The sequence below is a fragment of the Apteryx rowi genome, unplaced genomic scaffold (genome assembly GCF_003343035.1).
Source record: "Apteryx rowi isolate R43461 unplaced genomic scaffold, aptRow1 scaffold_109, whole genome shotgun sequence".
Classification (NCBI taxonomy): Eukaryota; Metazoa; Chordata; class Aves; order Apterygiformes; family Apterygidae; genus Apteryx; species Apteryx rowi.
The window spans coordinates 1,969,777-1,987,541 of NW_020447297.1; the positions used below are offsets into that span (position 1 = coordinate 1,969,777).

Below are 17,765 nucleotides of genomic sequence, written 5' to 3' on the forward strand. Positions count from 1 at the left end.
AGAGAAAGGCAACATGTTGTTTGTTTGGCCTGTGAGCACTGAAGACCTGACGTATTTGCACACCATTAAGGGAAGCCACCATCTCAGTCATTCAGGAGAGATGATGGAGAGTGGGGCAGAGCAGCCTTGAAAACATGGGTAATGATTTGTGACAGGAACACCATGTCTTCTCTTGCCAGGTGCCCCTTCTGTGTTCATCACCGCGTGGACTATTGTCAGGATTTACCTCTTCGATGTTGGGTAAGCCTACGGACTCCGTTCTCATTCCTTTATAACTGATGTACCTTCAGGGAAGGCCAAGGAAAGTCCTGCAGTTTGAGAAACCCAGTCATCTGCTGCAGCTTCCTTCCTGACCTAACCCCACGGGCGGTCAGAGTACAGCCAAGGCATTCCCATACCTCCAATGCCTGGGAAACACTCCCAGGCCTCCCTGAAGACATGTTCTTTATGTAACCTTAGGCGAGTCACTTAACCTCTTTGTTTCCCAGTCTGATTGTCAGGATATTTGCAGGGAATTAGTGAACAGACCCTGGCTAAAATCATGAGTGGGCTATGGGCTGTTAGGAAAGACGGTGTTTGGATTATGGAGTATTAGGAGGATATGTCAAGTATAGTAACCAAAATTAACCTGCATTAACATTACTGGAGTTACCTTGTGGATTGATTTGGTTAAATGAGTTTCACCAAAATGATCTCACACTCCTGGAAGAACACGTTAGAAGTCGAAAATGTGGGGTTTGGTTCTAAATATCAGTGTTTTTCATAGGTAATTCCTCTGATATTAGAGTGAATGGGGAATGAGGCACAGGTTTCCCGGAGAAGGGAGGATGCTGATGAGTCTTGCACTCATATATTCATTAGCACAATCAGCATATGCTCCAGTGCACGTGACAGGGGAATAGCCTCACGCTGGCAAAGCTCTCCTTCCCCCATCCGGGTCACATCTGGATGCGCCTTGGAAACTTCCTACTGATCTTTCCACCTTGCTGAACATAAGCAAGGCGACCACCAGAAACTTGAGTGTCATTAGCACTACTGTCACGTCAGTAGCATGGATTTCATTTCACGTTACCCACTTGGGCTGGCGGATGCCAATCCTGATGCCACTGCAGCAACGCATTTCATTTCCTCTTGCTGCCCTGTTAATATCTTCATCGCAGCCTTATTTGTACAGGAGAATAGAAAACAGACCTCTCTGGACAGACTCGTTGTTCTGGGAGAGTTAAGTGAAGGTCACGTGCTACCATTACGGTTGGTGGCATTTCCTACGAGTCCTTAGTTTGTTGTCGGATTTAGGGAGGTGCTTTGTGGCTTGTAGTGCGCAGTAAAACTGATGATCTTTGGACCCTTCTCTAATTAAAGAGCTCTTATAAATTGCAGGAAATTGCAGGATAATTGCAGGGAAATCACTGGATGGCCCAGATGGTCCCACTTGGTCCTGTGGTCCTACATAGCTGAGCAGCTGCCCCACGCTCCGAGCTGTGCTTTGAACCCTGCAGAAATGACCCTGTGTAGGCTAGTGCAGCAGAAACTGAATAAACACTCATTAGCTCTCCCACAAAAAATACTAAAAACTCTTTTTTCTTCTTCCCCAAACATATCTTTGCATCTGTTCTTCATCTTCTTTAACCTGAAAGCTGCCTTTGATACTTTATATAAGAAGCTAAAATGCAGCTAACTAAATGGGGCAGATATTAGAGGAACCCAAGGATATATGCAAGTAAATAGGATCTGATCCTCCAGTCCTCCCTCATGCTTTCACTCAAGCAGTCAAACTAGAGTAATTTGAATGTTTATGAGAAAACACTCTGGAGAATTACAGAATCAGGTGCTCATTATGTACTCACTGTGCATGCCCTTCCTTCCTGCATTTACAGCATATGGTTAACTCCATTTTCTCCCTTGCATTCTCTCTCTCTCCAGATGTGTCCTGGTTTGTCCTTATTTCAGGGAGAAAAGCAGCTCAGATTTCACATTGTGTTTTTGATGTATAGTCATGCTAACACATTTCCTGAGGGCTACTGACTTCTTTTATGGTGTCACTCTTTCTGCAAAAGACTGACCTTATTTACTCCATTAATAAATAGCCTCTGTAATGAGATAGACATCAGTATTTAACCTCTCTGGCTACCAGAGTTTTAGTATATATATTAGTATATATTCCCACTCAGCTCCAGCAAGTCATATTAAAAATACAGACTTTCTTTGCATTTTCCTGGGTCTTTAAAGCTCTACTTTTTTGTGCAAAGTAAAGCAGGATGTGAATTTACAGGATATGCTAATACCTAATGTAGATTTTTTTTTTTTTTGCATACTAAAATTGCCTACATAGAGAAATTACAGGAAATTAATCCCGATTAAAAAAAGCCTAGTTATGTAGCATTAGTTAAACTGCAGTATACCCCTATTTAAGCATTCTAACTCCAAATTAAAGTGACCTTTATTCAGACTGCCTGAATTCATTTTGAAAATGAAGTGCACTAGATATAATTAGGACCACTTTAATTCTAAATGAAAGGGTAGCATACACCTGACTAAATATAAACATCTGTATCTGAGCAATTCATTCTAGTCTCCATTTATAGCTAGTGGAGATCTAGTCAGTGTAGCCTACGGAGTGTAATTCGTTTCATCCTAAAGTCGAAGCCTAAAATCGACCATTATTTGCACTGTCAGAATTTAGTGTTAGATGAGGTGAATTCAGAGCAAAATGTCTACAACAGGTTCCGTTAATCTATTTCAAACATGAATGCAGATCAATTTTCATGAACGGTCTCCTAAAAATGAGCCTTCAATCACCTGATAGTTGTGAGGTCCGTAGAGAAATGTATTCCAAGTAATTGTCATAGTTTTCACTTTATTCCTATTCTCTCGTTCACATGTTGGCTCTAAAATGCATTTCCAAATTACCTAGGTGAGTGCTGTGGTTTGCAGACTACCACAAACTGATCATTTCTCTCTGGAAGATGCATTCCTCATTTTTGAATAACCTGTAGTCCACTGTATGCTGTCTCTCAAAGAAGTGATGACCCTACCTCAGTTGAAGTCTTCTGGGCTTCAATCATGAAGGTCTCTTGTACTATTTCTTAGGTTTTATGAAAATTTCTTCTGTTTAATTTCACTTTAATTTGAACCACAAGATTCACTTTTAGTCTTATCCATTTCCAAACTCAGCCAATCTTCCACTAGTCTGAAATTTCAGGTTTTCTCCAGTGATGTCTGAGTGAGTCTGATGTGGCTGTCACACGGAGAAGCCCAATTTGCTCATTCCAAATTCCACATTAACCCTTGACATGCTCAGACCCTCGTGAGAATACCTTGAACACCATGTTATTGTTCAGCTCCTCTGTAGCCAAGGAAAACCAGAAGTCCTTATGAAGAATGGTAACTTTTGGAGACAACACACTCCAGAACAGGTCATTGTGACTCCAGTGAATTCAGACTTCAAATAAAAAAAAAATCACCTCCTATATAAAATAAGAGATAACTTACTGGCCTGATCACGAAGTAGCTCTCTGACCATTTGCTCTATGACTCAAAGGTTGAGAAATATTTTGCTAGAATTTGTTTGCTGGATAGCAGCTCCCATTAAAATTTCTAATAAACCCATGCGAGATTTTCCAGAATTCTATTTACACTGGCAAATATCTTTTAAATGGGCCAAGTATTGTTCTGAAGTCAGCCTTTTATATGAAAAATTGCTAAAATAAACATCTAAAAGCATGAAAATAAATATTTTGGGGGAAGAAATGATGGATAGTTCATTTCAGTCATAGATATATGAAATACGTACAGTCTAGTCTGCTTCATCTCCTTTGTGATCAGTGAAGAGAAATAGACGCTTTGGGAGTTTGATTCATTTTCTCACCTACATTCTGACTTTAGGATGAAATAAATCAAACCTTGGACCTTATGAACTCATTTGACTAGATCTATAGCTCAGAGGTGGCTAGCTAAATTTAATCCGATGGCATCAGGCTTTCTGACCTCTTCTTCAGAAAGGCGTGTTTTCTTCTGATGGTGCTAATTTCTCTGTGCTTAACGCAATCTCCATCCATATTCATGGATAGTATCGGAAGCCCCACAAAACTTGGTTGTGATAACATTTCCTTCTAGCAGACCTTAGTGTAGGACAAAGTGAATCTCTGTCCTCCCACACATTCACCCTGACATGAGCATCTTCTGTCCAATGCTACTGCCCAAAGCGCCAGTCGCATCCGAGGGGGAAAGAGGTCATAATATTGTAGCTGGAGTGAGTGCTACCTACCAGTCCTCAAAGCAACTGCAAAGCAAGTCTTCAGCCCTTCTCAATTCATGCACACCATGTTTCGTCCTCTTCACATAACCTAGCAGACCTATCTTTTGAAATTCGGGAAAAACAAGTACCTGAGAAGATTAGCTGCTTGCTTGCTTTACTTGATACTTCAAGTCTTTTTTTCTTTTTCTTTTTTTTTTTTTTTTAGGTGTTGGGAGGAAATAATGGAATCCCCATTCTGGTGGATCATTAAAACTCCTATTTTGGTGTCTATTTTGGTAAAGTATCAGTATATTCTGCTGGCTGAAAAGCCCTCTTTAATACTAAGTGGGGAGGGAGGTGGGGCTTGAGAAGTATTCTGTAAAATCCACCTGCAGACACAGAAAAAGTCCATGGAAAATGTGTTGACAGATAACATCCCATTGAATACTGAAGGTCTGTCTCAATTTGAGGAAGCTCAGCCTCTGAATAAACATCTTTATCTTTAAGCGCTGATTATGGAAAGAGTTTGAATTATTGAGCAACTGAGGTGGAACTCATTTCATTTAACTCTGGACACCTCCATCTCAGCTAGTCACCCTGGGCACTCTGGTGGGGTAGCCACAGGTGTGTGTAGCCAGTGGAGATCTAGGAACGTGATTATTGTTCCAGGAAAGGCTCATCTTCTCTAATGAACCAATAGATGTCTAAATTAGATCAGATGAATTGTGCCGTGAATGYTTTTGTTTCTCCGAGCTGACCATATGGAGAGCCCAGGGTGACTTTTTCAGTTGTAGATGTCAACACTGCAAAGGGATAGGGGCCAAGTCCTACTTTGAATTTGTACCTGGCAAAAAAAAAAGGTTAGATTCGTTCCCCCAGATATTTGCCTCTTATAGAATCCAATACACGGTTGGATTCCAGCTACGTGTTTTAGAAGTAAGTTCTTGAGAGGCTTGGCTAATTGCAAGAGAAATCAACAGAAGTGTTTGGCTCACTTGCCCAGAGATGATCAGTTCTGGCCACAGGAACCATAACACTTCTGAGGAACTCTAAATACTTCCACTCATGTTGAATATTATGCATTTCCTCTGCCAGGTATTGAGCCCAAACATGAAATCAGATGAACTCAAGTTAAATTTAGCTTTGAGTTTTCTCAAATCAAGGCAAGTATGTGTGGGAGGGAAGAAAAATGAAAACAACAGAAATAAAGCCAAATATATCTCTTTTAAAGTGAAATCTTCTCTTAGACATATATTCTCCTTACTCCACATACATTATGCCTTTTGCAAGACCTTTCCTGTAGCATTTCTCATACAAACATCCCAAAATGAAACATTTTAAATAATTACTTCTAACTTTATTCACCTTACTGGAAAGATTAAAATATCTAGATTACACATCTCGAAATACATATATTGTCATAGAGAGCTGTAGATAGCATTTTCCTGAGATAACCTTTTGGTAAAGGAATACACCCTATTCTCCTGGGCTCAACAAGTCTGTGTTTCCCTCTGCCCAATAAATCATTTCCAAACAAAATCTACCCAGCAATATCTGATTTTCCTTCTGCAGATATTATATAAATCTGTCACAAAGGAAGGACATGATAACAGCTATCAGGTGCATAGCAGGTTTCTGCAAGGAGAAGCGCAACATTTATCTCCATGTCCACTGGATAAAGCATAGACTTCAACTGAAGCAAGACATATATAGCTTAAACATTAGAAAAATGTTTCCAACCTAAATATATTTAAGCGTGGTGAAGAGATCAAGAGCCTTTGATCCTATTGTAGGCTGAGAAATAAACTAGACAACTTCTCCAGTTGCCTGACAGGCGTATCTTCTATCATGCAGCGCTAAGGCCTTACTAAGCTTGTAATCATACTCCATCTGACTCACTGCTTCCCTCTTTCTTTATGTGCCCAGTGTTTGCTCTTGATGGCTATGAGCTGATACGGTGTTTAACACATAGCGGGAGCCTGGGAAGCAGCTCAGATCTTACCTTCAGCACTACAGCCTGTGTGCTATCAATGCTGATGAAACCCACTGATCCAGATAATTCTGTTCTGAACTGGTAAATTTTACTTGCCATCGAGTCAGATGCAAACTACTTTTTATAAGTAAATTAATATGAACAGAAACTGAAATAAAGGGTATGGGATGGATAAAAAGCAATAATTATGTCGTAATCAAGAAATACAATTAATTTGCAGTCACTCGTAGCCTTTGAGCAAAGGATAAATGTCTAAATGAGAGATATGCCTCAGTCTAGTTCATTCACCTGTTGTTCAGATAAATGTAGGAATTGCTGGAGGAAAGTTTACAATCTGTTTTATTGGAAATCAGATTAGCTGGTTAACACAATTCCTTCCAGTCTTTAAATGTCTAAAAATCAGAATCATTTATGCATTCACTGACCATGAAAAGATTAAAAAAAAAAAAAGAGGTCAGGTGTCAAACTAAACTAAGTCCACGGAAGTCTGTCATCACTTTTCTACTGCATATATTGCATGAATAACAGCCTGGTTCAGTGGATAGGCCTTTAAAAGTGGATAAATTTGCATTCAACTTAGGCCATCTACTATGTGCCATTAAGAAATTCACAACCCTATCTCTACACCTTTGCTACAAAGTAAGTTTAACCTTGCCTGAGTATTTTAGTAGAGCACTTCGAGGGCTTTTTTTCAGTGAAAGGCACCGTCTAAAAGTTAGGTATTAGCTAGATTCCTCTGGGCTAGCCTGGTCTAATCTAGTAGGAGAGAGAGTTTTCCACTGTGTCGTTATATCCCAAGGTCTCCAGAGGACATGTGCCCAGTAGCATCAGGTAGGGCCTGCTTGAGTAGATACTGCTTTGTGTTTTGGTTTGGTTTCTTTGGCTCACTGCCTCAGTCTTGACATGCTCAGCAGCAGGTCGCATGTCACCGTCTCCCGAGGGCTTTGACGTCCGTCGCTCCGCTCGCTCCCAAGGCTCTTTTCCCACCCTGTCGTCGGCACACCCCCCCGCGCAGCAGGACGTCGTGCATAGCTGTGCTGTATGGGTTTGACATCATCATACTTGGGATGTATGACACAAAGTCCCAAGCAGGCTGATGTCAGGCCCAAGCTGGCTGCCATCCTGTGTCGGTTTACTGTGTGCTCACAGAGTGGGGGTCTCTGCTCATGGCTTTTTAACAACGGCTTGCTCCATGGCAAAAATATTGCAGTGAAAGGAAGCCCCTCTAACGATCAGCTCTTTTCACTGGAGAAAAATACTGCAGGAGAATAATTTTTGTTTTTTCCTCTCTCTCTGTCTCCTTTCTCCCCATCCCAACAGGTGAACTTCATTCTCTTCATTTGCATTATCCGTATCCTAGTCCAGAAGTTGCATTCCCCAGATGTTGGGCACAATGAAACCAGCCAGTATTTGTAAGTCCTAGACCTTTTTGACCATATTCTATGACTTTGAGAAGCCTGTTTGGTTGGGCTGTTAGCTGGACCAAGGAGTATTTCATCTGTCTGTATATGACGGATCAGAATCATGTATTTTTTAATTGATTAAAGATGATCGGAAATCAGGAAATGGGACATCTGCTAAAATGGCTGGGCATGTTTTATGTCAATTTGGACAGACAGGCAAGAAGGCTTTCTCCTGGGATTAGCAATGAAGAAGTGAGAACAACAGTAATGATCACGAAAAATGAAAAGGGCTTTTCGTTTGTAGATTCAATATTTATTGGATTCTGAAGCCAGAGAGATTCTGATCAGGAGCAAAGAGCAGCCATCTACAGCAAATTTCCCTCATCCTAAAGAAGACCCCTGAACTAGATCAGATAAATCTATCCCGAAATGTACTCATTTCTCTTCACTGTTGAGAAGTAGCACTGGCTCAGCACCTTTGCTTAGAGTAAAACTTTTATTCCAGGGGTATAAGGGTGACCTTAATGAGGCTGTTTATAATGAACAGCATGAAGGCGAGATGAGCATTTGTCTCAGTGGCCAAGAGTGGTCTCAGTTGCAGCATTTTCAGGGTGCAAAAAATCTGTCTACCCCCATGGATTTATTCTGCCTTCAATGCAAAAAAAATAAAAGTTCAGGCTTCAGCTCATTTTTGCCTCTCATCACTGTGCTGGCTCAGTATTTCAAATATCCTGGATATTTATTAAAAGGATTCCTAGAAAAGAACTGAAATGGAAAGAGAATCCAGTGTCTACCTACTTACTGCTTATAAAATATTCTTAGTGTTTGGAGGGAGCTGTACAGTTAGGTACCTTGGAGGGTCTGAACTCAGTTTGTGCTTCTGCAAGATGGAAGAATTAATGTCAATATGGTCCTTAAACATTTACCAACCACAACACAAGTCTCTCTCTGTAGCGATGGTAAGTTCGCTCCTAGACATTCTCAAATTTATGATGGGAAATTCCAGTATTTGACCTTAACCTCTCCCTGCAGCAGCCAAAACCAATTACTCTTTTTCTGTCATCACTAACAAGCCAACATTATTGGTACCTGTGCTTTCTACCACATCCCTTTATGCATTTGCAGTTGGGCATTTTATCTTCCTAGCCCAAGGACTGTGACAGCTTTGGCCAGGTACATAGATTAAATCAGCATATTGAAATATGTTCTCGTACTAAGCAGTGCTGTCAGAAGACTGTATCCCCATCTTGAGCAATTGGCTCGATGAATGCACCTCCCTAGAAGTGCAGCTGACATGCGCAGGAAGGGTTATGCCCTGATTACCTATGAGGTCGTGCTGACCTTTGGGTTTAGGGCTTCTTTTCTTTACATTTCCAGAAGTGGAAGCTGCCAGGAAGTCTCTTTTTGCCTTGTGAACAAACCTAGCATGGCAGGGCAGTAATATGGACTTCCCTGCTCTGGCCTGCTAAGCACGAACCATTTCTGAAGTACCAGTGATCTTGACAACATCTTCAGTTTCTCACCATCCTCCTCCTTCTGGAAAAGCATCTCGGATGGCACTAGGTGCCTATACTTAGGCAAATGAATATTGCCATCCTCCCTGCTGTTTAACCTTGGAGTCATTACTCTTTCCATTTTCTTCAGAGTCTGAGATGAAACATCCATTATCACTCACTGCTTCTAATTCAAGTGCATTGTTCGACTTGATAACTGAGATATCTGAGATGAGATTCCACTCTCAGATTAAGACACACAAATTTAGGTATCTAAATGTGAGCTGAGAGTCTAAACTGCATTATAGTCACCTGAGATCTAGGGCTTGATTGAGGTGCCTGCACTTAGGCATCCAAAGCCATATGAGATGCCTTAGGACATTTGAGATACTTGCCTGGACCTGGCATATAAGACACAGGACCTATGGGAGCCTTTTAGCCTTATACAGTGGCAGCTGACCATCAGCCAGGCTCCGCTAGGGCATCTGAAAGGCTCCACTGGATGCATTGACTGCAGTGGGACTCTAGACACCACATTCACCTGTACAATTAATGTTAAATGTCTCAATCTGAAGGCTGGATCCCACACAGGGGGAGGAGTGTGGTCCTAAGTTTTTAATATTTCGACACCTCACTGCAGAGGCATTTGGAGTCCAGACCCTTTTAGAAATGCTGTCGCGTATGCAATCTGCAATTTTAGGTACCAGATTCCTTTTACATATCACACCCTTAGTACCTGAAATGCTGCTGCTAGCTTCAGGGATTTGGTCTGGATGACTCAAGAGGTCTTACCAAAAACTGTTGCTAATAATATGTGTGGGTTCCTCCTGCCAATCTGGGATAAATATATTTTAATCTAACAACGTCAGGGATCTCTCGTTTACATTTCTCCCTCCTTTTCTCTTCTGTTTCTTTCTCCCTTACATTGTTTATTTTTTAAAAATAATATGTTGACATGTTGACAGCATTGTTCAATCCCAACCGGTTTCAGTTTAGCTGCAGGCTGGAAGTTCAGGTGTGCTGCTGACTCACTCATTAACGCTACAGACACTGAGCTGGGCCTTACTGTATTGGAAATTGTGAAAGCATGTCTCCCGAAACAGTTTTCTGGAAACGACAGAGCCTCGCACAAGAATGGAACAGCAATACTTCAGGCAAACAGAAGGAGAAAACACCTTGTTTTCTGTAATATAAATCTTGAGCAAAATTCATCTCATTCTATTCTGTACATGTTCATAGATCAATATTATCATCAGAGCTTTCTGGGCATCCTTCCTTTATGTGTTCAGGCGTACGGCTAGCTTAAGGTTCATTCTTATCCACTCCCAAGGAGAGGAGTCAGTTTGGTGCAGGCTAATAGAGGTGTATTTTCCCTAAATTACCTGTCACCATAAATCTGTCAGAGAGGATAGGTCTAAGAAGTGCACCTTGTGCTAGGAGTGGAAGCTAATGAGATTTTTGAGAACCCATGACTTCCAGCAGGCAGAATTAACCAGCTTTGGCCAACCTCCCAGACAGTTCTGCCGCCTGCACAGTCAGGCTTTAGCCTGACGGAAGAAAGTCCACCATGCCTGAGGAAGATAATTTTTGATAATGGTGTTCCTCATTGTGTGATTTCAGGGGGTCAGGCCATAGGGACCATGCCTTGAAGCCAACATGAGATATGAAACATAACTCAATATTCTGGGGGAGCTCAGTGTCGGGAGCAAGAGACTGATTTGGTGTGTTGTGCAAATTGGAGGATGAGGTTCCTAGTGTTTGGCTTATAGGCCCTGTTCATTGCTACAGTTCAGCCAGGAGGGAAAAAAGCTGTAACTGAGGCCTTGCTGTTGTCTGCAGTGATACAATAGAATTTTCTAATCAGTCGAAGGTTGTAAATAGCATCTCTATGATATGTTACATGAAGGTAGCATTGCATCGAACTCCTTTGGGTTGGCTTGTTCCTGAAAGATTGGGGAGAAAGGAGAGGAGAGGTCCTTGCATAGCCAGTATTGGTGCTCACTGAAGTGTGATCTGCTTAGAAAGTGATTTGCTTTCTCGTGTGTCAGAAGCTGGGGGGAGCTAGGGCTGGATCTCCTGGATGTCTGGATCATACTGGCCAGAGCAGCGTCTGACAGCGAGGAATGTGGTGCTCTGATCGGTCACTCATGACAGTGACTGTCCTTGCTCACCTGGGGACAGGACATCCTCTGGCAGAGCGGGACATCCAGGAGGACTCAGGTTTTGGATGCATTCACTACGAGAGACGTGCCTGCTAGTGAGAGATGCAGTGTGAAAGGCAAATTCTTGGGAAGTTTCTCAGCTTCCTAAAGGCATTGGTTTTGCCTGGAATAGGTTGCAGCCAGCTGCTTTCCAGCCATGCTGTCAATCAGGTTTTCCTCGGGGAACTACAGCTTCTAACCAATGCCTTAACGACAAACTGTCTTTGGGCCAGGCCCAGGGAAAGCTGGAAAGGTCTGTTGGGAGATACAATGATGAGCATCATCTGCATAAAACTGTCACATCAGCCTTCGCAGGAGGCTTATACAGATGACAAATAAATGAAGATGGCCTGGGAGCACTGAGCCTGGTGGGACTTCAGCGGTGAAGGGTTTGCAAATGGAAGAACAAGTACTTCTGACATTCCAGCCTTAGCTTCAATTCCTCCAGAAGCCTCTGGGAGAGGGAGACACATGAGCATGTGGGTGTCCAAGGGAGCCAGAACCCCCTGAGACATCCTTAAGTCTTTTATTCCATTTTATTTTTGTCAGCGAGATTTTAATAATGATTAGATTTAATAAATTATAATCTCTTCCTAATTAGACCTCTGATTACCCTGCCTGGTGCCGTTAAGCACTAATATTGTTCATCCCCCTTCTTTGGAGACATTCATTGTGCGATAGCCTGTCATTATTCTGAGCTAAACATACCATTTCTCTCCCAGAAGCTGTAATTTTCAGAAATCCCAAGCAAACAAAGACAGCGCTAGATGATGATTTAGCTTGTAGAGATGAAAAAAGATCTCCAGTGGGAGGGGAAGAAGAGAGGAAGGGGGAAAGAAATACCTCCATTGAAGGTACTGGGAATAAAGATGTCACATTTTATGTTGTCACCACATCTGAAATAACCAGCCATCTGCAGTCTGCGGGCCAAGGAGAAATAATATAGGGCTGATCATTATGCCTCAGCTGAAGGCACACGTATTTCTTTGAGGGCTGTTAGCAAAGAGGGAACTAAGCCTGTGGAAATCCTCCCAGCGCAGTCCTTGGTTAGCGTGAACAGGCATAAGTTGACTGTGCCCAGCTGAGAATCTGGCTCCACATTTCATCACATCACAGCCCAGACCTTCAGAGGGATCCGTGGCAGCTTAGGCTCTGAGGAGCCGATCTCAACTCGATCCCCAAGCCCTCCTGGCTTGAGCAGCCTCCTGTCACTGTCTCGCACTAAGCAGCTATTGAAAGGCCATATGTTCCCAGGACCTCAGTGTAAGTGCTCACAATTCCTGAAGGGAAACAAAGGCACTTACCTTGCATGATACAGGCTACACCACTGTGATCTATCTGACCAGGTAATTGCCAAATATGTAGCGCAGCAAATTAAAGTTTCAGAGTTGCACAAAGCTCAGCTGCAGGTTTTCTCACCAGCTTGTCCTTTGGCTCCTCTTCCTTCCTTCCTTCCTTTTATGGCTTATGTTTTTCTTTCCAACAGGAGACTGGCCAAGTCCACCTTGCTGCTGATCCCTCTCTTTGGCATTCACTACATCATGTTTGCTTTCTTCCCTGACAATTTCAAAGCAGAAGTTAAGCTTGTCTTTGAGCTCGTGGTTGGGTCATTCCAGGTAAGCCGTCCTTTGCTGCCCCCAGGTAGTCACCAGGTCTATTAGCACGGAGAAATGTAACAAGGATGACAAGGGGAATAAGCAAACGTGTGAGCTGGGTTTTTCCTGGACATACCCAATAGTGCTCTTATACCTTTGGGGAAAAAGCTATTCACTCCAGTATGGCAGGGATGGGAGATTATTTTATATTTTGCCTCCTGGAATTCCAGTGTGGAGATTCTCTCTCCTCCTTTTAGGCACCTAAAAAAGAAAATATACCTCTATGAGCTAGTCCCAATATGGTTTTTTTATACTTAAGAGAGGAAAACCAGCACCTCAGTTCAGTTGATCTATCATTTACATTGTAAGATGAGATAAATCACCTTCAGGCAGAGTGTCTTTCTGGCCACTAAAGGGAGCTTGGAGCATCTTCGACCAGTTGACTTGCACCCACTCTCTCTTCTGTTTATTATAAGGCAAGTCCTGCCTTTAGATCCTGTCCAAGCAGGATTCCAGTTCATTGGTGTAGGAGGCAGATTTACTCTAAGGGTGGAAAATGGTGTCGTCCTCTGCATTAATCTTGAGGGAGCCGTGACGAAGTCTGCTTTTTAGACCCTCCCACACACTTCACTTCAGTCAGTTCCAGTGCTGGGTTATCAACCTTGGCCCTGGTGTTGCATGAAAAGAAGCACTTATTTATGCATTTCGTACCACTGCATCCATCCATTAGTTAGCTCTAGCAGCTTAGTGTTCTCACAGTTTGCAGGCAGGAGCTGTGCATTACCGTGTACCCATGTAACGTCAGTTGTATACTTTGTTCAGTGGTGAATGAGTTAACATCCATGTTTACATCATTGTCACTTTGCATCTGACATCACTCTTTTGAGAGATAAGTGGACCTACTCAGAGCTGTTGTTTCAAGCAGACCTCTCTGAAATGCCTTACACTCACTTCTTGTCTTTAGTGTTCACAACTGTAAGGGCTGGAGACAAGTTTTATTTTATTCTTTCAGTGAAACCTGGGATTCTGGAAAATGAGATGTCACTGTAGGTGAGATATGAAAGGAACAGTTTAAGTCCTACACTGCGCCAAAGGTTATTCTGGCCTTGATGGTGCACTGTTTAGCAGGGTTAGATCTCTCCATGCCAACAGCATACAGGAAAGCTGGGTCTAGGATCCCATCTGGTTGCCTTTCATGTCCCAGTCTGAATGACCAAGTACCCCACTTAGACCTGAGCTGACTGTGGATGGCTTTAAACACCAATCTGGAGCAAACTTTGAACACGCGCCCATGCATCTGCTGTAATATACCTTAACCTGCTCCTTTTATAGGGAAAATACAGTCAAGGGACCTCTAAGGGGCATCTCAGCAGGTCCCTGGCCACATGCCCTTTGCCCAGGGCTGCAGTTGGGTCTGGGTTGTGATATCAGGGGATGTTACCTCTGAGTTGCTAAGAGCCTGTTCTTTCCCCCAGGGATTTGTGGTGGCTGTCCTGTACTGTTTCCTCAATGGGGAGGTAAGATCAACAAGGCTGCGGGGTTCACGTTTGCAACTAAGGCAGAGGGAATGCTCCTGGCGGGAGGACTGGGGAGCGTCCCGTTCCTGAGATTACCACACAGGGGGAAAGCTTGCAAGTGAAATAACTCACTCCAGAAAAACAGCTCAACCATTTGCCTGACAGTTTCCAACTCATTTAATAAACATAGTAGGACTTGCTTGCACACTTAAGTATTGGTACTGCTGAGTCCTTCCTTTATTCATGAGGTAGACAAGATCAGCAGAATTCCCATAACCTTGCATAAACCCTCATCGGAAGGGAGCACCTTCAGCAAGGAAGGATAAAACCCATCCTCTAAGCCCTACCCATGCTCAGTGTCTCTGAATGCTCCACCTCATCCTTTTAAAACCTAAAGAATTTTGCCTGTAACGTTAAGGCCCAGAATCAGGCCCATTGCCAAGATGGAGGCTTGTTAGTGCAGTGATACATTTTTCTACCATGCCCAGCAGAAATTCAGTAGAGACTCATTAAACCAACATCACAGAGGCACTGAGTAGGTGTGAGCGGCTAACAGCGTTGAGCCGCTGTCAGCTGGAGCGCAGTCAGCTCAGTAAACTGAGCGCAGACAAGAAAGGAGCAGCTGTGATCTGGGTTTTTTGTTCCAGCTTCCTGGGGAGAGGAAGAGTGTCCAGAATCACAATTTGCTCTCTTACTGCTCTGCTGCTGCTTTCAGCCACGCCGAGGCTGTGTGTACATCACACAGTGGAACAGAGGGCACATAATGTCCTGCTTCCAGCAGAGACCTTTGTCAGTGGGCTTGCAGGGAGCAGGGCAGTACCATGCAACCTTACCCATGGTCCAAAACTCAAACAGGCCTTGACATGACTCGTTAGCCACAGACCAGTGCCACATGAACTTGCTTCCAGCTCACGGGCATTGGTTTTTGCCTTTCCCACATTTCCAGTCCTGGGGTTAGCATCAGTGTACTCTTCCTGTGCTTGCTGAACCCAGAGACCCTCAAACACAGCTGCTGTATGTAATTCACACTATTATTTAAAACTTTGCACTGGAAGCCTACGTGAGGGGACAGGAACTGTGGCCAAATGTGTTCAGGAGTTGAATCTGGACAGTGTAAACCAGTTGATGTATGTGAACCCCCTGAGCAGGAACAAGGAGCCTCTATCAAAAAAAGCACATCTGTACCGATGGCTTTACAAACAACATATAGTTAAATCATTTGTACTTGGATGAAAATAGGGCAGTGAAAAAAAGCATAAAAGAGGTTGCCATTGAAGTTTAGTAGTCTAGCACCTTCGTTGTATCAGATGAGCAATTCACTGTGCTTTCCTTTCTGCAGAAGCTGATGGACTTCTGCTCTGGTAATTTACTGGCTGGAGTGTCACAACTCTTCTACGTGGCTCAAAGTTCTTTCCAGATTATGTCAGTTTAATGACCTTTATGAAATAATTCCTTAAAATATAAGGTGAATCTCAGAGTCCCATTCAACTGCTTCTTCCTGCTCCGGGAAAGCACCCTTGATTGCTCAGGGAATTGCATTCAGACAGTCACCCTGGCCACCTTAACAGCCAAAGCCAAGCAGCAGCAGTTTGACCCCTTAGTAAGTGAATCCCCATTGCTGCTCATACAGTCGAGTTAGAGCAACAGAAAACATTCCCCTCTGCTAACTGTCTTGTCTTTCCACGGCTTAGGTCCAAGCTGAGCTCAAGCGAAAGTGGCGGAGGTGGCATCTGGAACAGTTCCTGGGCTCAGATATGAAGTATCACCACCCTTCCTTGGGCAGCAACGGCACCAACTTCAGCACCCAGATCTCCATGCTGACCAAGTGCTCACCAAAGACACGCCGGTGCTCTGGCTTTCAGGCCGAATTCTCTCTGGTGTGATGGGGAGAGACTCTCTGAGCACCGAGCATCCGAGAGAGAAACAGAGAGAGGGAGAAGGATCCCCGGGAATCAGTGATATGATAACAAACCCTTGTGAAATGAAATGCTCCTCATGAGCCAACAGAGGACACAAAACTGGAAAAGCCACTGGCATCCAGAACAAGATCAGACAAGCCAAGAAACAGAGAAATACTTTTCTTCTCCCTCTTTTCAGACCTCTCACTCTAAGTTTATGCCCTCAGGGGTTGATAACTATGAGTAAAGACTTTAGTCACTCGAGGAGAGCCTGGAAGGTCATGTTGTGTCGTAAATAATGAAGTAAGGAGGGCAAAGGGAGCCCGAGTCCTTGGTGGCTTTACCAGAACTGGCGGCTCTGAAACAGATAAATTGCACTTTTTTTTAAATGAGCCAGTCACAGAGAGAGGGAAGCAAGAAGTGGAAAAAATGCCAAATGTATGAATGTGCCAAAAATCCAGTTGATAAGGGGTAGTGATAAGGCACTGAAGATAGAGTCGGGGACAGCAGGGAGAAGGAACAGAAAAAACAAGCAGGAAGGGGAGAGGCCAGCACACGGCCCCCGTCCCTGCGTTTTACATTTGCGAAGAAGAAGCTACAGCACCAGGAAGACCCCTCAGAGGATATCCCAACATTGGAGTGTCTTCTGCTAATTGCCTGCCGTCCATCCCATCCTTGTTAGCAAAAGCTTTCCAAACGCCTTGGGTGTTCCTACTGAAAAGCAGCTTGCTGAGAAGGAACAATGTGAATGCCCTTCTCTGCGCTATGTTCATGACATCGAAGTTTGTTTGGTTGGTTTCAATGAACAGGAAACTCAATTTGCATGTATAAAATCCAGGTACAGATGGCTAAAAGCAGAGCACGGCTGTGTTTTTCATTTTGTTTAAGTTCGCCTATAGATCTTGGTGCATTACCGCACCCAGGATCATTAGGGATCAGGGGAAAACAATCGGTCTGCAATTTGTTTGCACTTGCTTAACACACACTGCCAGGAACGGGAGATATAGAACCCTGTAATCCTTAATTGAATCAGACCCACCGTAAGGAGCCACTCTCCAGATGAAAAAATTAGCTTCACAGCAGCAAGCAGAATTGCTTTCATCAAAACAAGGTTGGCTCAGCACGTAACTGGCACTCCAGGAGTCAGGAAGGAGTGAAGGAACTATTAAATTGATTTCTGCTTCAGCTTTTTCAGGGAGCTTTCATCCTGTGATGAAGGCACTGTTAGATCTTTAAAACATGCATGTGCATCTTGCCTCTTTTCTAAAGGCCTATTAGTTTCCATATTGGGGCAATCCCTATTTGAAGAATGTACACAGATGCTGTTAAGACCAAGGGAATCTTTCTTTTTCTTTTCTTCTCTTGGCAGAGGGGAGAAGGAGTGGGGTGAAGCTCAATTCTGCTCACAAGAGCCAGGCTGACAGCTGG

At 43.3% G+C, this 17,765-nt stretch overlaps 1 protein-coding gene across 1 annotated transcript in view; it reads left to right on the forward strand.

The window, feature by feature from the left end:
- LOC112969366 (vasoactive intestinal polypeptide receptor-like) overlaps positions 1–16,336 on the forward strand; it is a 78,993-nt gene extending 62,657 nt beyond the window's left edge. Inside the window, exons 8-13 of the mRNA XM_026072603.1 lie at positions 180–240; positions 4,464–4,533; positions 7,551–7,642; positions 12,814–12,943; positions 14,398–14,439; positions 16,131–16,336. Of these exons, the coding sequence (XP_025928388.1) occupies positions 180–240; positions 4,464–4,533; positions 7,551–7,642; positions 12,814–12,943; positions 14,398–14,439; positions 16,131–16,322 (587 nt within the window). The 3' untranslated portion in view covers positions 16,323–16,336. The remainder of the gene's footprint in view (positions 1–179; positions 241–4,463; positions 4,534–7,550; positions 7,643–12,813; positions 12,944–14,397; positions 14,440–16,130) is intronic.
- Positions 16,337–17,765: the final 1,429 nt, after the last annotated feature.